The following is a 21880-nucleotide window of genomic DNA, read 5'->3' on the forward strand; positions in this document are numbered from 1 at the left end:
GTGTGTGTGTGTGTGTGTCCGTGGGGGAGGGGAGGGGATAAGCCGGTCTAGTTGTAAAGAGCACGGATGATGGAGGCGTTAGGAGTTGTGTGCATCGTAGATTCGGGCAAGCCCTCCCGCATCTATCTATATAGCTGTCTATCTTCTGTATATATCTCCATCTCTCTCATCTGTATCCATCCGTCTGTTTGCTTGCCTGTCTGTTTATCATCTATATCTATCATCCATCCATCAGATCTCTATCTATCTATCTATCTATCTATCTATCTATCTATCTATCTATCTATCTATCTATCTATCATCTCTATCATCTATCTATCATCTATCTGTCTGTCTGTATATCATCTATTATCTATCATCCATCTGTTTCTTTGCCTGCCTGCCTGCCTGCCTGCCTGCCTATCATCTATCCATCATCCATAACTATCTGTGTGTCTGTCTCTCTGTATCATCAATCTATATCTCTATCATATGTCTGTCTGTCTGTCTGTCTGTCTGTCTGTCTGTCTATCTATCTATCTATCTCTTATCATCATCCATCCATCCATCCATCCATCCATCCATCCATCCATCCATCCATCTATTTAACATCTCTCTCTGTCCCCCCCTCTCCCATCTACCTATCTATCTATCTATCTATCTATCTATCTATCTATCTATCTATCTATCTATCTATCTCTTTATCATCTCTCTCTCTCATCTATCTTGGATGGAACAGCTTGTCTTCAGAGGTTGTGGGAGCTTCATCCCTGGAAGCTTTCAAGAAGAGACTGGATTGCCATCTGTCAGAAATGGTGTAGGGTCTCCTGCTTGGACAGGGGGTTAATATCTATCTATCTATCTATCTATCTATCTATCTATCTATCTATCTATCTATCTATCTATCTGTCTATCTCTGTCTGTCTGTCTGTCTGTCTGTCTGTCTATCCATCCATCCATCCATCCATCCATCCATCCATCCATCCATCCATCTCTCTCTCTGTATGTGCCTGTGTATACCCTCATTCCCCCCTCTTTCATCATACATTTCTGTAACTCGGGGTAGATTGCATTTCCACGTGTGAATATTTCCACAAGCCTGTTTCTACACGTGGAGAATAGCCATCCAAGCAGGGGTGACCACACCAGGCTCCTTGGCTGATCTGATAGAGCTGGTCAGGTCTCACAGATCTGATCTCCAGCTGCTAAGCAGGGCTGGACTTGTGGAGCATGGGAAGGGGCCCCTCCAGGTAGGCTGGAGACTCACCTGAGAGGTCCAAGAAGCAGCTTGGGGGGGGGGGGAAACGCACATTGCTCGACTAACGAAAGAGACTTTTGTGCAGTGAACCAGCAGTAAAGTGTTTCTCTTAAAGTGAGGGCAGAGAGGGGGCAAGACATTTTAGAGATGCTGCCTTCCTCAGCTTCACATCAGGCCTTTCCTGGAGAAAGCTGCATTTTTTCAGAGTTAACCTTCAAAAGATGGTCAGATTAATAATAACTTCCCCACCCCGGCTATTTCCTTACCTGCCACTCTTCTGATGGGTTGGACTACAATGCCCATGATCCATGGGGGTGCAGCCTTAAGAGGACGAGACATTATCAGCCCAGGCCATGCGGAGGGGCAGCCCGCAGGAGAAGCATGAATGATTTAAATGCAACTCTTTAAATTAAATGCTTGACATTGGAGGGGAATGAATATTTAATATTTTAAGGTTGAACAGTTAAATATTTATTGAGAACAGTTGCTGGCTGTCGGTGGTTTTTGGAGCAGGGCCTAAAATTAGTCCTCCGGCTGGGTGCCGTTCTCGCTCTCTGCGTGCCCCAGTGTTCCCACAAGACACTGAAGGAGGTTGGGGCGACAGCAAACAGATTCATTGGTATAATTTCCCAAAAAGAATGCATTCATCTTGGCTAGTTTTTCGCTGACCTGCTTATTCTAGGACTCACCTACCCCAGTTTGGTGAACTGATCATTTGATGCATTATGCAAACTCCCCCAGGGATAACACTCCATCACTAGATGAAGCCTAGTTGGCAAACCTGACCGTGCACATCAACACTAAATTGTAGCAAAAAAAAAAAAAAAGAAGAAGAGACAGCCTCAAAATATTCCTTTCAATCCATCTTTACATCAGAGGCCTGGTAAAAAAACAGTGTTTGCTGTTACTGCACATTTGCTCTGAAAGGGTCAAATGTACAAATGTTTGTTGCCTCCTTATTTCCTCTGTTAAATAGGTTTGTTGTGGTTTTTTTTGCACAAACAGCGGGATGGGAGTCTAACTTTGGGAAAAAGAAAATGGATATGCATCTCTTAGTAGCATATCGTGGAGAAAGTCTTTCTCCCCCCCCCTCTCTATCTCCTTGTCTTTGAAGGAGTCATCATTTAAGGAGAATCAAAATATATCTCTGGAGGCCCATAAACTGCCTGATTGGGGAAGGGCTGGTGATGTAGGGAGAGGGAGGGACTTATAAAACCATAGGGCTGGAAGGGACTTTAAGGGTAGACCCTACTCCAATCAAGGCAGGAATGGAATGGAATGGAATAGCATAGCATAGCATAGCATAGCATAGAATAGAATAGAATAGAATAAAGAATCAGGAATGGAATAGAATAGAATAGAATGGAATGGAAAAGAATGGAATAGACTTGTTTATTGGCCAAGCATGGTTGGATACACAAGGAATTTGTCTTTGTTACATATGCTCTCAGTATACATAAGGAGAATAAAATAGAATACATTCATCAAGAATAAAAAGATACAACACTTAGTGACAGTCAAGGTTACTAATAAGCTATCAAATCGTACTAGGAAACAAATAAAACAATATAAATTGTAAAGATACAAGCAACATGGAAATAGTCATAAGTGGGAAGAGAGATACTAGGAAGGAAGAGAAGAATAATAGCAATACAATCTTAGTAAATTATTTGACAGTGTTGAGGGAATTATTTGTTTAGCAGAGTGATGGCATTCGGGGAAAAACTGTCCTTGTGTCTAGTTCTGGTGTGCAGTGCCCTATAGCATCATTATGAGGACAGAAGTTGAAACAATTTATGTCCATTATTATATCATGATTACATCATCATTATTATAATAAGGATGGAATCCTTATTCCATCCCAGAAAAATATCTGTCCAATCACTTCAGGGATAAAGCACTCTCAACAGCAGAAGGAAGCCATTCCACTGATTTTTTTTTTATTGTCAGGAAATGTTTCTTTAGTTCTAGGTTGGGTCTTTAATGATCACCCACCTGTTATTCCTGGTCCTGCCCTCAGGTGCTTTGGAGAATAGGTTGACTCCCTCTTCACTGTGACAGCCCCTCAAGTATTGGAAGACTGCTATCACATCACGTTTACCCCTTCTCTTTGTTAGACTAGACATATCTAGTTCCCTTAACTGTTCATGGTATGTTTTAGCCTCCAGCCCCCTCATTATCTTGGTTGCTCTTCTCTGCACTCTTTCTAGAATCTCAACATCTGTTTCTGCATTGTGGGGACCAGAATTGGACACGGTATTCCAAGGTTGGTCTCACCATCTTTCTTCAGATGCTTTCTTCAGATACCTCTGAAGGTTCTTTGAATCTCTCTGAAGAAAAGAATCTTCTCTCTTCAGGTGCCTCCAGAGAAGGAGATGCCACAGTCACTTCCACATTCCATTGTGGGACAACAATTCATACCATTGGTGTATTGTTTTTCCCTGGTACCCAACCAACATGTCCTTCCTTGTAAGTTAAACTCATGATTTCTTCTGTTTTAGAACAACCCCGGATTCTCTTGTCTCATATTCTACATGACAGGCCTTCAGATACTTGAAGGCAGCTGTCACCTCCCTCCTCAACCATCTCTTCTGCAGGCTAAATATAGCCAATGCCTCCAAGTGTTCTTCATGGGATCTTTCTTCTATGATCTTTATTTTGTTTGCTTGTCTCTCGACATAATTACTGTGGTGCAATTAAGGATCTTCTTAAAATGTGATTCTCCAGAATTAGGATAGGTGTGCTCGGACCGTTATTGGTATTGATGAATAACGAGAAAAATTCCAATCTGGGTCGGTCACTGTGACCAAAGGTTTTGTCTTCCAAGATTTCGGATCCGTGCTGGAGCCTTTAATGATCCTGCAACATTATCTTGGGACACAAATATTTGCCTTTCTTAATTAGAGAAATTCTCAGCTGATGTTTCCCAACACTCTCACTAATCAAAGCTAAGGCTCTGGATGTAGATGGGCATTGATTGATTGATGACCAAGCACTTCTCAAAGTCAAAGTGGTTCTAGAAAAGAGTCAACGGAATTCACAAATGTTGGACTTAGGTCTTTTGTTGGCAATGCAACGACTCTAAACTGATAGCATGTTTAACCCCACCTTCCAGCTCAGCTTGTTCTTCTCTAGCAGCAATGTTGTTTCCTTGTGCAATGTTTACTTGTGAATAGACCAGCTCTGGCCAGGGTAGAGGCCTTCCGTTTCTTTTCTCCATGGGGGCTTTCAGTTGTGCTGAATACAGCTAATCCAGTTGTGCTTTGCCAGTGGTCTCCGGATGTGGGTGTGCGCGACCGATTGATGAGCAAGCACTTCTGAAAGTTAAAAATGGTTATGAACTTGGCTCTGTATCAGACGTACTCTCAGCCCTATCCTTAACTCGGAGCTGCTAATTATGTAACAGTATATTTTCCTGGGCCTCTTTCCGGCAATAGAATTTTTTTCCTCTTCTCGCTGCTGTTGAATCCCTTTTTCTAAGCCCAAAGAGTGCCAATTTTTTTTTGCAGCGTCTTCTATCCGTATTCCCCCACCCTTCTCTGTTGAAGTGGGATCCAATGCATCGGAAAACTGTCCGATCAGGTTGCTGGAACAGAAATGAATTCGCCTCTGTAGCTCAGGAACATGTAGAGATTGTATGATTTTAACGTGGTGCGAAGCCGGGTTGTGTCTTAACGCAGAAACTGTGGTTTAAATTCTACTGATGCTCATTCCATTGTGTCCCCCCCCCCTTTGTATGTGTTCTTGGAGATTCAGGACAGCCCAGAGTGCTTTGTGCTTTTGTAGCAAAAAGCTTGGGGGAAGCCTCCAAAACACTGTATAATTTGTGCCTTGAGTTCCTTCTTGTCTGTATTTGTGTTCTGGATCCTGCCATCCTGCGTATTTTGATATCTGGCTGCTGGTGGAATTCTCACTCACCCACCCACCACCTTTGTCTTGTTCTCACATGTTCTCAACACCCTCTTCCATGGTGTAGGTGTAACACTTCAGTCACATCCAAACAGCCCATGTGAAGCTGACTGGAATCTGACACAATCAATCTCTCTCTCCCTCTCCCTCGCCTTTTCCTTCTCCTTCTCGCTTTCCTTTTTCTCCCTCCTCCCCCCTCTCTTTCTCTCCCTTTCCCTCCTCTCCCTCTTTCCTCTCTCTCTCCATCTCCCTCCCTCCGCCTCTCCCTTCCTCCCTCCTCTCCCCTGTCCTCTCTCCCCTTCCCTCATCCTCTCTCTTTTCTCTCCCTCCCTCTGTCCCCCCTCTTTCCTCTCTCTTCCTCCCCCCCTCTCTCTCCTCTTCCTCCCTCTCCTTCCCTCCCTCTTTCCTCTCTCTCCCTCTTCCTCCCTCCCTCCTATCCCTATCTTTCCTCTCCTCCTCCCCCTCTCTCGTTGCCTCCTCTCTCTTTCTCCCTCCCTCTCCCTATCTTTCCTCTGTCTCTCTCTTCCCCTCCCCCTCTCTGCCTTTTCTCTCACTTCCTCTGTCCCCCTCTTTCCTCTCTCTTCCTCCCTCTCTCTCTCCTCTTTCTCCCTCTCCTTCCCTCTCTTTCTTTCCTCCCCCTATTCCTCCCTCCCTCCTCTCCCTCTTTCCTCTGTCTCTCTCTTCCCCTCCTCCTCCCTCTCTCACCCTCTCTGTTTTTTCTCTCACTCACTCCATCCCCCCTCTCTTTCCTCTCTCTTCCTCCCTCTCTCTTTCCCCTTTCTCCCTCTCCCACCCCCTCTCTCTTTCCTCTCTCTCTCTCTCTCCTTGTCTCCTCTCTCCCCCGTCCTCCCTCCCTCCCCCATTTCTATCCTCTCTCTCTTTTAAACTTTGTTAGAATTTGGAAAATAGAATAGAAACTAACGAGTACTAATATTTGGAATTGAAAAAGAAATAAGAGAGCTACAGCAAAGTCAGAAATCAAAGAAAGGGAAAGAATATGAAGTGATTTCCTATTTTCTTTCACAGCAATTAAAAGTATGTCTCTAAATTAACCTCTTACTCTATGGTTACAGCATTGTTTATTTTTTCTACCATCCATTATTTTTAGTTGAAGCCGTATATTGTTAACTTTGTTTTTTTTCTGTTTCCCACAAAAAAAAAGTCAGGAAGAGGTTTCTATTTGTATTTATTAGTTTGTCAAACATGTACAAGATAGTAGGTATAAATATAAACATGGACATGAACGAAAGAAATGAATGCAAATAAATAGGACAGGAACGGTAGGCAGGCTGGTGCGCTTATGCATGCCCCCTTTAAGGACCTCTTAAAAGAATGGGGTGGGGTCCACGCTAGACAGTTTAAGGTTGAAGCTGTGGGGGTTTGAGGACGTAACAACGGAGTTGAGTAGAGCATTCCAGGCATTGACCGCTCTGTTGCTGAAATCGTATTTTCTGCAATCGAGTTTGGAGCTATTTACCTTGAGTTTATATCCATTGTTTGCCCATATGTTATTGAGGTTGAAGCTGAAGTAGTCATTGACAGGATGTTGTAGCAGACAATTTTGCATACTGCGCTTAGATCATTCTGCAGGCGGTGCAGTTCCAGATTGTCCAAGCCAAAAATTTCACGCCTGGTAGCATAAGGGGTTCTATTGTGAGCAGAGGTGTGGAGGACTCTTCTCGTGAAATACCTCTGGACTCTCTTGATTGTATTAATGTCTGATGTACAGTGTGGATTCCGGGCAGAAGAGCTGTATTCGAGAATTGGTCTGGCAAAGGTTTCTAGTCATCATTAAACTTTGACAAAGCCCTGCCTCTAATTAAAGCGGTCGATTTGGCCATCTCAGGAGGCTCCATCCTCTACCCCATCCATTCCGTCCTGATGGGTAAAGTCAAATCTTTTCACCTTTGTGCAGAGGTCAGCCATGCTGTAGTTGTCATAAACAAAAACAACATTCCGTGATTCCCCCCCCCCCCAGCTACCTACACAACAGTCTTCCAAAATCAATCCCCCTCTTTCAAAAGTTGGCCTCCAGAACAAGATGGTTTGAAATTAAGCAGGCTGGATCTGCTTAAAACTTGGTTGAGTGGCCACAACAACATTTCACAACTATGCGCTAGTCTGGAGAGTCAGAACACCAGCGTGAAAGGAAAGGAAGCTGTAATAAACCATGTCTGTCTACTAGCCAAGATTTTTCACAACCCTAGCAAGAACCTTGATTCAGATTAACAGAGTTGGAAGGGACCTGGCAAGTCATCAAGTCCAACCCCTGCCCTACACCATTTCTGATAGATAGCAGTCCAATCTCTTCTTGAAAGACTCCAGCGATGAAGCTCCCACAACTTCCAAAGACAAACTTCTGCTCCATGGGTTGATTGGTCTCACTGTCAGAAAAATTATCCTTATTTTCAGGTTGAATCTCTCCTTGTTCGGTTTCCATCCATTGTTCTTTGTCCGGCCTTCAGATGCTTTGGAAAATAGCTTGACCCCCTCCTCAAATATTTGAAGATGCTCTCATGTCTCCCCTGGTCCTTCTCTTCACTAGACTAGCCATGCCTAGTTCCTGCAACCGTTCTTCCTATGTTTTAGCCTCCAGTCTCCTAATCATCTTGGTTGCTCCTCTCTGCACTCTTTCTAGAGTCACAACATCTTTTTTTATAGTGTGGTAACCAAAACTGGATGTAGTATTCTAGGTGTGGCCTTACTAAGGCTTTACAGAGTGGTATTAGTACCTCCCTTGATCTTGATTGTATCCCTAGTTAATACAACTTAGGAATCTTCCAGATTCTTCCCACACCTTTTGAAGGCAAAGTTGTCCCATGCGTTGATTGTTCTCCCTGTCAGAAAATTTCTCCTTGTTCCCAGGTTGAATCTCTCCTTGATCAGTTTCCATCCATTATTCCTTGTCTGGACCTCAGGTGCTTTGGAAAACAGGTTGATCCCCTCAAAGGAGATTTTATTATTGACCCAGCCAAGTTTTGTATTTCTTTTTCTTTATTAGTTTACATTATAAAATGCAAAATTACAAAAGAAAATAATGGGAAAGTAAGAGAATGAAAAAGGAAGGGGAAAGAGAAAAAGAGAAAAAAAGTGTTGACTTCCCTTTGGTGCAGTAGAACAAGATAATCAAACCTTAACTTTTTTACTTTTATATAATAATACAAACCAACCATCTCTATAACCCCCAAAAATCAAATTTCCATTTTTTTCCCACCTCAAGCATAAAGTCAAGAAGCGGTTTCCAAGTAGAAACAGAAGTAATTGTGGTCCCCCCCCCCCCTTTAACTGAAACAATCCATTTAGCCATCTCTGCTAACTCCATCAGTCATTCATCCACTATGGGAATCAAAGTGTCTTTCTACCAAATTTCGTATTTCTAAAGCACATGGATGGGTAGCCACTTTCCAAGATCTTCTCATCCCTTGGTGACCAAACCCCACCCCTCCCCACTGTTTTAGTACAATCCAAGCCGTTTCAAAGATACTGTCTTCTTGCGTGAATCAGAAAATGTATGCTTCACAGGAACAAGCTAAGTAAAATGTATTTATGTCTGACATTATTCGTAGGTAGAAGCAGACAATTACTCTGCAATTAAACGATAAAGTCTTGCAACGAGAGTGAAAGATACGTTCAATCCAGGTTCAAGGTTTTCATAAACCTGCTTGCTTTAAATAGCTAGAGCCGCTATTTAAGTAAGTTTGGGACAGTCGCCAGGTGGCAAATGAATTCTGGGCTCTTTGCAAAAAAAGAAAGCAAGAAAAGGTAAAGAAAAAGAAAGATGTTCTTTTGTGCAATCTATGTCAAAGCAGTTCGGGTTAATTATTGTTGTTTATCAGGCTTGAAGTAAGCTTGTTTGGGAGCTGTGTTAGGAGACCAGGGTGCTAGGCATTCAGGCATCGGCGTAACAGGACTGATGATGGGTTCCTGATTGGTTTAGCTATTCCCTGTATTATTATATTATAGTATATAATAATATATTAGCTGTTCATAGAAGAGGGGGTCATCCTATTTTTCAAAGCACCAGAGGGCAGGACAAGCAAACAATGGATGGAAACTAACCAAGGAGAGAAGCAGATTAACTGAGTGGGAAGGGACCTTATAGGTCATTTTGTCCCATCCACCGCTTAAGCAGGAGACCCTACACCACTTCTGACAAATGGCAGTCCCATTTCTTCTTGAAAGTCTCAAGTGATGGATAGCGTTAGTCAGGGTTACTAATAAGCTATCAAATCGTACTAGGAAACAATAAAAACAATTTCAATTGAAAGATACAAGCAACGTGGTTATAGTCATAAGTGGGGAGAGATAGATGCTAGGAAGGAAGAGAAGAAGAATAGTAATAGTCTTAGTAAATTATTGACAGTGTTGTGGGAATTAGTTGTTAAGCAGAGTGATGGCATTCAGGAAAAACTGTCCTTGTGTCTAGTTGTTCTGGTGTGCAGTACCTTATAGCGTCATTTTGAGGATAGGAGTTGAAACATATTAATGTCCAGGATGTGAGGGGTCTGTAGATATTTTCACAGCCCTCTTTTTGACTCGTGCAGTGTTCATATCCTCAAAGGAAGGCAGGTTGGTAGCCCTTGTTTTTTCTGCACTTCTGATTATCCTCTGAAGTCCGTGTTTGTCTTGTTGGGTTGCAGAACCAAACCAGGCAGTTATGGAGGTGCAGAAGACAGACTCAATAATTCCTCTGTAGAACTGAATCAGCAGCTCCTTGGGCAGTTTGAGCTTCCTGAGTTGGCACAGAAACAAAATTCTTTGTTGTGCTTTTTTGATGACGTTTTTGATGTTAGGTGTCCATTTTAGGTCTTGAGATATGATAGACCCTAGAAACTTGAAGGTCTTTACTGTTGATACTGCATTGTCTAGTATTGTAGCAGGTGGTAGCATAGTTGGTTTTCTTCTAAAATCCACCACCTGTCAGGGTTCCAAATAGCATCCAAAAGTAAATCAGAGTCCTAGGCAAAGGATTCCTCAAAGTTCAATTTATGAAGAGAGCCATGTTGGCACATCTGGGAAAACCTGAATCTGAAAGCTTCCCGGTTTTCCCCACCTAGTTGAAAGTTCAAGATCTTGCCCCCATACCCACAAGTCCATCCCATGGCCCAATTTCTCACTGCCATGCTGGTAATTCCATCCATCCAATTCCGGCCAGGTGCAGAGGTGCAGAGACAAAGGATGACCTTGGCTTTCTAGAAAGAATTTTGTTATGGCTACATCGCATCTAACTCCATACAATTCCCCCCTTCCATTTTCCCACCATAGAAAAGGCATAGTAGAATAATAGAAAGAGTGGCAGGCCAAAGACCTAAAAGAAAAGATGGCTGAAGGCCTGACACCCCCATTTTTATGGTTTTGAGTGTATTTAGTATATGTTCTGACTGCACCACAAGGCTAGTTGTTCAAACTCCCGACTGTATGCAGATTCACCGTTGTGTCGAACGAGACCAATCGCTGTTGTGTCATCTGCAAGCTTCAGTATTTTAACAGAGGGATCTTTTGAGATGCAGTCATTGGTGTGTAGAGAGACAAGAAGTGGAGAGAGCACACAGCCCAGGGGGTGGGGGCAACTGGCCTTGATCTTCTGGAAGGCTTCAAATAAATCCAACTAATTTAGCAGCAACGTCTAAGATGGAAGCTTAAGTGTTCCTTCACACAATCCGTTTCATCTCAGCCTGTCCATTTTGGCCCTCGGCTTAGTATCAGCTGTTTGTGGATGTTCAGATTTGGTTCAAGGTGAGAGTCCGGGTACAGATTCCTTATCCAGTTCCACAACTTCCCTCCTCCACCTCTTACCCCACAGTCTGTCTTTTCTCACCTGGATTAGAAAACGATGGCTTTACCCAGCAAATATTTGAGCTTTGCCACTGAGTGAATGGGAGACACATGACATAAATAATGAATAGCGCTTCCCCGACAGACAAGTGCATAAATATTCAATGGGAAAGCATATCTTTTATTCAAAATATAGAGACTGCCTGGTGGATGATGGGGGGCTTAAGAAAGCAGTAATTAAGTGACCGGTTCTCTGAATGTTTCCATAATCAAGCGGGGAACGTAAAATATATTCAATTCCTTCCGGCAATTGGCTTCACTCCTCCAAGCCGGGTGAGATACTAACTAGAAGCAAGATGCTTTGAAACTCAAATATAAAGCAACCCCCAGAGTCAAGTAGAAATGCTGATTGTTTGCATCCAAACCTTTCAAGGTGGTCCTTGATTTGCGACCACGTTTAGCAGCTTCCACGGCTAAGCAAGATGGCCGTTAAGTAAGTCACATCTGATTTTACAATCTGTCCCCCCCCCCCATGGTGGTTAAACAGATCGCTGACCTTGTTAAGCGAAATCACGCAGCTGTTCAGCTAATCTGGCTTGTCCCATTGAATTTGCTTTTGGGAAGCTGGCTAGGATCGCAATGACCCCCAGCTGCCACCGTCATAAATATATGCCAGTTGCCCAAACACCCGGATTTTGATCACGTGACCTTGAAGAATACTGTAAGGTTGTAAGCCTGAGTTTCAGGCCTGCAGCCATCTTTTCTTTTGGATCTTTGGCCTGCCACACTTTCTGTTATTCTACTATGCATTTTGTATTGTGAGAAAATGGGAAGGGGGATTGTATGGAGTTAGATGATATGAAGCCATAACAAAATTCTTTCTAGAAAGCCAAGGTCATCCTTTGTCTTTGCACCTCTGCACCTGACCGGAACTGGATGGGTGGAATTGCCAGCATGGCAATGGGAGATTGGACCATGGGATGGATTTATGGGTGTGGGACAATGGTGGGTTTCAAAATTTTTTAGAACCTCTTCTGTAGGTGTGGCCTGCTTTGTGGGAGTGGCTTGCCGGCCATGTGACAGGGTAGGAGTGGCTTGCCAGCCATGTGACCAAGTGAGAGTGGCTTGGCAGTCATGTGACTGGGTGGGCATGGCCAACTTGTAAAATATGGTGAAACTCACTTAACAATGCTCTTGCTTAGCAACCAAAATGTTGGCTGAGAAACTCTGGCACTGAAGCACGCAATTGAGCCCAAAATGTATGTGGTTAGATGAGTTTTGCCCCATTTTATGACTTTTCTTGCCGCATTTATTAACCGCTACTCTGGGCCACTACCAGTTTGGCCAAATCAGCCGAACCGGCAGCAACCTACCTCTGCTGCGGTTGTTAAATCAGTAACACGGTTGTTAAGCGAATCTGATTTCCTCGTCGACTTTTTGCCCTGTCAGATGGTCGCAAAAGGCAATTATATGACTCCTGGATGACACTGCAACGGTCATAAATGCGAGTCAGTTGTCAAGCATTCAAATCATATGACCACAGGGAAGGCTAAAACCGTTGTAAGTGTGAAAAATGGTCATGTCACTTTTTTCAGTGATGTCATAAGTTTGAACAGTCACTAAGCGAACTGTTGTAAGCCCAGGACATCCTGTATTTGAAGACAGATGGGAAAGTAAATTCTGTAATCTCTGCCAAGTAGTTAACAACGTTGAGTTTTTTAAAATTATTGTTAGTTGTGAAGTCGTGTCCGATCCCTTGCGACCCCATGGACAACATTCCTCCAGGCCTTCCTGTCCTCTATCATCCTCTGGAGTCCATTTAAGCTCACGCCGTCTGCTTCAGTGAGTCCATGCAGCCACCTCATTCTCTGCCGTCCCCTTCTTCTCTTGCCCTCCATCATTCCCAGCATGAGGATCTTCTCCAGGGAGTCTTCCTTCTCATTAGGTGGCCAAAGTCTTTGAGTTTCCTCTTCAGGATCTGGCCTTCTAAAGAGCAGCCAGGGTTGATCTCCTCCAGGACTGACCGGTTGGATGGCCTTGCAGTCCAAGGGACTCGTGGGAGTCTTCTCCAGCAACAGAGTTCAAAGGCCTCCATTCTTTGGCACTCAGCCTTCCTTATGGTCCAACCTTCACAGCCATCCATTGCAACTGGGGAAACTATAGCCTTGACCATGCGCACGTTGAGTTTGTACTTCCGATCTAATGGCAGGAAGCATGAAGCTTCCTAATTGCAGAGAACATGACATTCTAACTGCCAAGATCATGAAACGTTGAATTTTCATTCTTTTGATGGGAAAGCAGCCTCGACTGGTATCCGATCCAGTCCAGTTTTACATCAGCTATTGTGTACTCTCGCGGACATGCAGAATTCTCCAGATTACTCTTGCATAGTACATCCACTTGGGTCTCGTGTTTACCAGCGTTTTCTCCCTGGACTGATACTTTCACAGGTATTTACACACGCGTGTGTGTTGATACCATCTGCCCCTAACCGAAAGAATTCAACCAAGCAGACTTCAGGGCCAAAACAGCTTCTCAAAATAAATAGGTTATTATTATTTTTTTAGGATGCACCAAACGTTTTTTTTTTCCCTTGCTGTTGCTTCTCAAACCGACCCAGAAGATTAAGATAATTCTTGGCAACGACCGGAAGCACCTTTCTCTCTTAGCACCGCAAACCTCCAAAGAGTTTTGTTTTTTTTTCAAGGCAGGAAGCCTTGAGCAGGCCTACTTATGTAAGGGTTGAGAATGTAAAGATACCCGCAGCTTTTGGAAACCTAAACAGCTGGATTGCTTTGGAAGAGGCAGAGCGACTCGCTTGCCTGCATCGCTTTGATTAGAAACCTTCTGCTGGATGCCTCAATGTCAGCCATCAATCACGTCGGGGAAAGCTAAACAATTTGCACGGTGACATAGAAAGCTGGGAGCTGCCCCAACCCTGCTTCAAAAGCTCTCCCTGCCACGATTAAATGGATCCATTCATTGCCGGCATGAAAGGATCATAAAAGCTTGCATAAATGCATAGGAGCAGGGCTCGGGAAGGGGGAGGGGGAGGGGCACAGTGTGGGTGGCGAGAGAATGGGCTTGCTTTCAGAGATATGAAGCCAATGGATGACTTAGTCGTAAGCTGAAGGGAAGGAGAGATGGGGGAATCAAACTTTCCGGAAGTTGAAAGAACTCAAAAAGGTTTCCTGCTGCAGGAGAAATAACGCTGGGTTTGATACCAGAGGTAAGGTCCCACCGGTTCGGCGGGAATAGGTAGTAATACGACATGCCATGCCACCGAACAGGTTCTATCGTCAGTGCCGTCATCTTCATTTTTGATTCTGCACATGCACAGAACAATCCTCGTTGCAAAAATGTAAGCCCCCTCCCTTTTTTTCTAACATTGTGCATATGCGCAGACCTTTTAGAGTGCGTTTGGCATGCAGGTGAGTGAAGCGCGCAAGTGCACATTTTTTTACACGCCGAAGCAGTGGTAATGCCGGCCCAGCAACCCACCCCTGGTTTATATGCACTGAATTCCATTTCTTCCCCCCAAAATTAAAAGATTCTTGCAAATTGTTTGTTGTATTTATTAAATGTTTAGGCCGCTCAAATCCTCTAGAGCAGTGGTTCTCAACCTTCCCAATGCCACGACCCTTTAATACAGTTCCTCGTGTTGCGGTGACCCCCAACCATCAAATTGGTGTTTCGGTTCCTAAGACCATCGAAAATATGTGTTTTCCGATGGTCTTAGGCGACCCCTGTGAAAGGGTCGTTCGACCCCCAAAGGGGTCCCGGCCGACAGGTTGAGAACCACTGCTCTAGAAGATGACAAGGGTGTCTTGATAGTGAGGGCCTCCAGTGGCTAGCAAAGAGGTCAGGAAAATGTGCAGCTCTTAAACCTGAACATTTTTTTAAAAATTAGGTACAGTACTAGAAAAATGTGATAAACCAACTGTATATTTAATATTGCATGTATTAACAGCAGTGAATCATGTCAAAGAGACCCCCAAACCTTGATCATCTGCCAATAAATAAATCTATAAATGGCTGAATCATGCAGAAGAAACCACGTTCAATTGGATTTAGTGCTTGCATTCTTGGGCTGTCACAAGTTTCCACAGCTCCTGGACATTCCAGGTTCTCTAGCAGGGCTTCATATATCATCAGCTGTTCTGTTCTCCTTCTAGGTTCAAATATATGTTATGTAATTCCCAACATAGGTTCTGTAGTCTCGATTCTGTCTCTAGTGTTGGCCAATGCTTGTTCTGTCTGCTTCCCCCCGCTTCCCTAGACGGATTTACCAATGGAGCACCAGCGAGCGATGACTTTTATCCAGGAGTGCATTAGACAGAGGGCTACTTCATGAAGATTTATGGATTTAATGCAAGCTGACGCTAAATTTCAGGTACGTTCTCCTTTGTCTTTCTGCAGAACCTTCGATCTCTACCTTTCTTAAGGGCATCCAGTGGGCTTTTTTTTTTTTAGGTGGAAAGGTGGGCCCAGGTTACTTAAGGTCCAATCTGGTTCTGTCACCAGGACTAGAAGTTTTGCCTTCCGAGCTAGAGCCCACCTTCAAGGAACTTCCAGCAGAATGTGTGTCTGTTCTGTGTGGGGTATTTACATGGTGCTTTGTTGTAGGTGGCTTTTTAGATTGGGGTGGGCTGATGGCTGGCTTTTAAGTCGTTTGTTTGCGTGCTGCCCAGCCTCGCCTTCTAAGTAGTTGATAGGTTGGTGGTAAATCAGCACTGACGAGGGGCCCGTTTCCCAGGCTTCAACCCCTTCCCCGGCTGTTTTTGAGCCTGCTCGTCCAACAATCTGAGTAGCTGCAACATTGAACGTGCTTGTTCGTTGCAGTGTGAGGCTGCCAATGAGTTCGGGCCTCCTCGTCTGACCACTCGCTTGGGTTCTTGTAATCTGGTGGTTAGCTTCAGGAGTGGGCTTCAAAAGTTTTAGCAGCGGGCTCTCTGCCTGGTTGCTGGGTGGGTGCGGCCAAGGTGGGTGTGGCCTAGTTAGTCTCCTGTAACACGGTGGGGGGGGGATGTTTTTGCCCTACCCGGGCTCCGGATGCTCCCCGGAGGCTGGAAACGGGCCCATTTCTGACCTTCCGGAGCCTCCGGGAGGTCCGTTTTTTGCCTTTCCTTAGCCTCTACCCAGGCCCTGCACTTACCTGGAATCCAAAATGGGCCACATGGAGACTCCTGGGAGGAGTCTCCAGGGCAGGTGGGCCTGTCAGGAGTGGAATTTGAGGGTTCGCCGAATTGCTCAGAATCTTCACTAGAGGATCGCCCGAACCTGGCTGAACCCAGAGCATCCGACCCCTGGTTAGCTCCCTCCCTGCCTGTCCTACATAGTCCCAGGGACAATCCAGGTTACTTCTTGTAACCTTCTTGTATCACTTTTAACAGCAACTCTCTTTAATTACCATATTTTTCGGGGTGTAAGAAGCACCTTCCCCCCCAAAAAGAGGGTGAAAATCTGAGTGTGTCTTATACACTGAATACAGCATTTTTGGCCTCCTGAAACCCCGTCCCCTGCGCATCCAGTTTTTCTCAAAAGTGGATGCGCAGAGGGTTTGGGAGGCCTGCAAAGTGCTCCTGGGGATTAGGAAGGACAAAAACGAACCGTTTTTTGCTCGGTTTTGCCCTCCACAGCCCCCAGGAGCACTCTACAAGTCTCCCAAAGCCTATGGGTGCCCTGTTGGGGTTTTGTTTGCAAAAAAAGGGCCCGTTTTCATGAGAAATGGACCAGATTTTGCTCATTTTTACCTCCCCAGCCCCCAGGAGCTGTTTGCAGGGCTCTCAAACTCTCTGCATGTCCCCTTTTTCACAAAAAACGGGGCGTGCAGAGGGTTTGGGAGGCCTGCAGAGTGCAAAAACCTTTTTCTTAAATTTATCTCTTCAAAATCTTGGTGCGTCTTATACTCCAGTGCGTCTTATAGTCCAAAAATATGGTATTTCTTTTTCGTCCCCATGTTTGATTTCATGCTTGGAGGTTGTCTTGCATTTTTGAAATGTACAGCTAGCCCTCGCCTTACAAACGGTTCATTTAGTGACCGAAGTTTCAACGCCACTGAGAAAAATGCCTTGCGATCATTTTCCCACACTTACAACCGTTGCTGTATTCCCAAGGTCAGGTCATGTGATCAAAATTCAGACACCGGGCATCTGACTCATATTTATAACGGTTCTGCAGTGATCCCAGGGTTAGGGGAAATTACCATTTGCGACCTTTGGACAAGCAAAGTCAATAGGGAATCTAGTTCCACTTAACAACCCTGTTACTAATTTAACAACGATGATGAATCACTTAACGACGGTGACAAGAAAGGTGGTAAAACAGGGCAAAATTCACATAAGCGCTGTCTTGCTTAGCAACAGAAATTTGGGACCGGATTCCTGGTCGTAAGACGAGGACTACCTATCTCCCTTTTTCGTAGCAGGCACTAAGGAAGAAAAAAAACTAAATTAAGAAGACATTCTAAGCTCGTAACCTTCAGGGGCATTTAATACCAAGCGGAGGCAGCATATCTTACTGGGTTTGCAAAAAAGCAATTTAATTAGTGCTTCTAAGAGTAGCTTCATTCTTTTCCCTGGATTCTTGGATAACCACGTACGCGCAGGTTCAAAGCAATGGCTACGGGGGCAGAGAGGAAAAATTCCAGCAGTGCTAAGAGCTGCGGAATTGAGGTTCAGATCCCACAGGCATCTCTTGTTCATTGTAAGGTGAAGCAGTTGGTGTTGAGTGGCTTGACAAAATGCTGCAATTTTCTCAACTGTGTGCCTAGAACATTTTGTAAAATATGCCCCCTTTCCACTGTTCTCTCCCTGTTGCTAAATAGCAGATGAATTGAGAATGAATTGGTCGCAGCTTGTAAAGGTTGGGTTAGCAGCTTTTAAAACGATACCGCCTCTGAGTAATTGACAGGCTGGCAACAAAATAAAGAAAAAGAATGATAGCTTTTGATCCATCGGGAGTCATTCATTTTCTTTTCTTCATGTTAAGGCAACCAGTCTCAAGTGCGGTTCTGCTTCCTTTCTCCCTTGTTTTAACTTCCAAGAGAAGATCCGTTATAAAAATCGAGGTGTTTTTTGCTCAACGGGTTGAGGCAGAGAGCTGAGGATTTAACGGATTGCTTTTCTCGTTCTTTGTAGGCATCGTGAAGTAAAAATGGTGCAAAAATATCAGTCCCCTGTTAGAGTCTACAAGTACCCGTTTGAGCTTGTGATGGCGGTAAGTGGTGCATTATTTCTCTTTTCTGCAGTTCATTTGCTTATAACGCCTTGATAAGACCGCGCTTGCAATATAGCATCCAGTTTGGGTCGCCACAGGGACGCGGTGGCTCAGTGACTAAGACGCTGAGCTTGTCGAGCAGAAAGATCGGCAGTTCGGCGATTTGAATCCCTAGGCCGCGTAACGGAGTGAGCCTCTATTACTTATCCCAGCTTCTGCCAACCTAGCAGTTCGAAAGCATGTAATAATGCAAATAGAAAAATAGGAACCACCTTTGGTGGGAAGGAAACAGCATTCTGTGCGCCTTTGGCGTTTAGTCATGCCGGCCACATGACCACTAAGACGTCTTCGGACAGTGCTGGCTCTTTGGCTTTGAAACAGAGATGAGCATCACCCCCTAGAGTCAGAAACGACTAGCACACATGTACTCTCCAAAATGCCAGAAGGCAGAACAAGAAACAAAGATGGAAACTAATCATGCAGAGAACAGATCTAGAACTAAGGAGAAATTTCCTAACAATGAAAACAATAAAACAGTGGAATGGCTTTCCTTCAGAAGTTGTGAGTTCTCCACAACTTAAAAACTGGAGGTTTTTAAGAAGAGATCGACAACCTCTGGAAAATATTGGATTGTGTAGAGATGGATTGATTGACATTGAAAATAAAAGATAAAGGAGACACAGAATACTATTTGACGTGGAATAGGTTTTTATCAATGGTTAGAGATGAGGTAGAAATTAGGTGAAGAAAGAGTCTTCTTATGATTAAGTAAAATATGAAGGTTGTCTATAATTATAAGTATGCCAACATAATTAATAGTAACATAAAAAAGGAAATCTAATTATAAATATGGTTAGAATTATTATGTTGTATTTATTACTGTTATTATCACTATCAGAATATGTGTTACCTTTTTCTTTCTTGTCTTTCGTAAAATGATATGCCCAGACAATACACTGTATTCAAAATATTTATATATAAATGAAAAAAAATTGACTGGAAAAAAAGAGATTGGGCAACCATTTGCCTGAGATGGTATAGGGTTTCCTGCTTGAGCAGGAGATCGGATTAGAAGACCTCCAAGGTCCCTTCCAACTCTGTTATTCTTTATTCCTAGTTTTTAATTGCACTAAAAATTCTTCAGAAGTCTATTTTTGTGGGGTCCATTTGGGCTTGGATGTTTATGCTGCTAATATTCTTGGTTTTAAAGTTCCTTTGTTAAGTTTTTAAAAGGTTTGTTCCAAAAGCTTTTGCTGTACTGAACAGTGCTTACAATTTGTCATTGTAATTCATGGGTCGTATTTCAGCGATCGGCTTTTTAACTTTTAACTGTTCATTAAACCAGTGTCAAATGGATTGGTGGCCAGTGTGTGGTGGGAGGGGAGAAAGAAAGGAAACGTTTTTTAAAAAAATTTGGACTCCTAGGAAAATTATACCTTTTGAATATTGCTGCATCTCTCCAAAATTTAAGTCCTGTTGGAGGGCAACATCAGACGATTTGATGGTACCTAAAAGAGCATCTTTCCCTAAAATATCTCAGTTATATTGAAATAAGTCATCGTCTACCCTTTTACTGCTCCGTTAACATCTTTTTCCAGCATCTTCTAAAAAGTGCTGAGGTCCCATCCTGCCTTCCCAAAAACACACTTGAGAATTGGACCTTGAGGAGCCCTTATTCACAAGCTGCAGCCCAACTTCCGGTGGCCTTGGACTCTGATTTAATTCTGCATGATATTTGGAACGCTGACACCCTTTAAGAAAACAACGTTAGCCCTTTCCAACTGCTGAGTCGAAGTGCTGTGTGCCATCTGGCTGCAAAACTATATTGGCTTGAAATTTGCTGTCTTTATTCCAGATATCTCTCTGATTTCTGTTCCAAGCCACTTCAGTCTTCTGGCTTCACTCTTTGGTAAAGAGTGACATAACTTAATAGATTTTAACCACCTTAAGGTTGTCCTTGGACAATACTAGAAAATAAAGGGACTGGATTCTTTAATACTAGCATAACGAAGCATAATTCAAGGCTGAAACAGATGAGAAGACAGGAAAGGGGTGACCGTAATAAAATTAGTTTGATGTGATTTGGATGGAGAAAGACAAAGAGAAGGGGGGGGGAGAGAATGAGGAAGAATGAGAGAGAAATGAAAAAAAGAGCAAAAGAGAGAGAAAGGGAAAGGGGGAAGAATGAGAGAGAGAGGGAGAATGAGAGAGATGGAGAAAGAGAAAAGGGAGAGAATGAGAGATGGGGGAGAATGAGGAAAAAAGAGAGAAATGAAAAAAGAGCAAAAGAGAGAGAATGAGAGAGAGGGCAAGAATGAGAGAAAGAGAGGGAGGATGGGAGAGATGGAAAAAAGAGAAAAGGGAGGAGAGTGAGAGAGAGAAGGGGAGAAAGAGAGAAAGAGAGGGAGAGATGGGGGGAAAGGGAAAAGGGGGAGAATGAGAGAGAAAGAATGAGAAGGAGAATGAGGGAGAGATGGGAAAAGAGAAAAAGGGGGAGACTGAGAGAGAGAATGAGAAGGGGAGAAAGAGAGAAAGAGAGTGTGGATGAGGGAGAGATGGCGAAAGAGAAAAAGGGAGAAAGAGAGAGAAAATGAGGAAGAATGAGAGAAATGGAGAAAAAGCGAAAGAGAGAGAGAAATGAGTGAGTGAATGAGAGAGAGGAAGAATGTGTGTGAGAGAGAGAGAAAGAGAAAGAGGGGAGAGAGGTGATCATTTCATTGCATCTCTTCGATTTATTTATCCAATTTCTATAGCTGACCATCTCACCACACAAGTAACTCTGGGCAATGTACAAAAAGCTAAAGGAGAAAGATTCAGCTGATTTTTAGGCCTTTGGTAAGGTTGAGTGAAGCCATCTGTGGACTGAGTAGGTCAGCCATCCTCGTCATGTTCTATTCTTTGCTTTTGTTCATAATTAGTTTTTCTTGGTTTTTAAAATCTTTTTATTCCTGAACCGTTCAAGAATTGCTGGGAGTCAGCTAGCATGTATATGCTAGCTGACTCCCAGCATTTCTCCCTCATTCTCCTTCTTTTTCTCTCATTCTCCCCTTCTCATTCACTCTTTCATCCTCTCCCTTTTTCTCTTTTTCCATCTCTCCTCATTCTCCCTCTTTCTCTCATTCTCCCCCTTTTTCTCCATCTCTCCCATTCTTCCTCATTCTCCCTCTATTTCTCTCATTCTCCCCTTCTCATTCTCTCCCTCTTTCTCTTTCTCCATCTCTCTCCCATTCTCCCTCTTTCGCTCATTCTCCCCTTCTCATTCTCTCCCTTTTATTCTTTTTTCATCTCTCCCTCATTCTCTCTCTCATTCTCTCCCTTTTACTCTTTCTCCATCTCTCCCTCTTTCCCTCTATTTCTCTCATTCTCCCCTTCTCATTCTCTCCCTCTTTCTCTTTCTCCATCTCTCTCCTATTCTCCCTCTTTTACTCATTCTCCCCTTCTCATTCTCTCCCTTTTATTATTTTCATCTCTCCCTCATTCTCTCTCTCATTCTCTCCCTTTTACTCTTTCTCCATCTCTCCCTCTTTCTCCCCCTATTTCTCTCATTCTCTCTCTCTCTCTCTCATTCTCCTCATTTTACATTCTTAAAGTTTTTAGAGTTATGGATATCCGCTGCTTAGTAGTCAGCTAGGATACAGGAAGTTATTTCTAGACTAGAGCAAGATGCTGTACAGTACATTTCTTAGCAGATCTCACCCGGTTCGGTTTTGGTTTCAGAATATTTTGGAATGTATGCCGGCA

At 43.6% G+C, this 21880-nt stretch overlaps 1 protein-coding gene across 2 annotated transcripts in view; it reads left to right on the plus strand.

Moving 5' to 3' along the window:
* Positions 1-21880, plus strand: part of SEC14L5 (SEC14 like lipid binding 5) — a 59012-nt gene that overhangs the window by 270 nt on the left and 36862 nt on the right. Inside the window, exons 2-3 of one of the 2 annotated variants that reach the window (XM_081966085.1) lie at positions 15201-15314; positions 18061-18139. In XM_081966085.1, coding sequence (XP_081822211.1) covers positions 18077-18139 — 63 coding nt within the window. In that variant the 5' untranslated portion in view covers positions 15201-15314; positions 18061-18076. Of the gene's footprint in view, positions 1-15200; positions 15315-17942; positions 18140-21880 lie in introns of those variants that run through there. The other variant, XM_081966086.1, reaches the window with a different exon arrangement.

This window comes from Natrix helvetica, assembly GCF_964273705.1.
Source record: "Natrix helvetica genome assembly, chromosome: 13".
Taxonomy (NCBI): Eukaryota; Metazoa; Chordata; class Lepidosauria; order Squamata; family Natricidae; genus Natrix; species Natrix helvetica.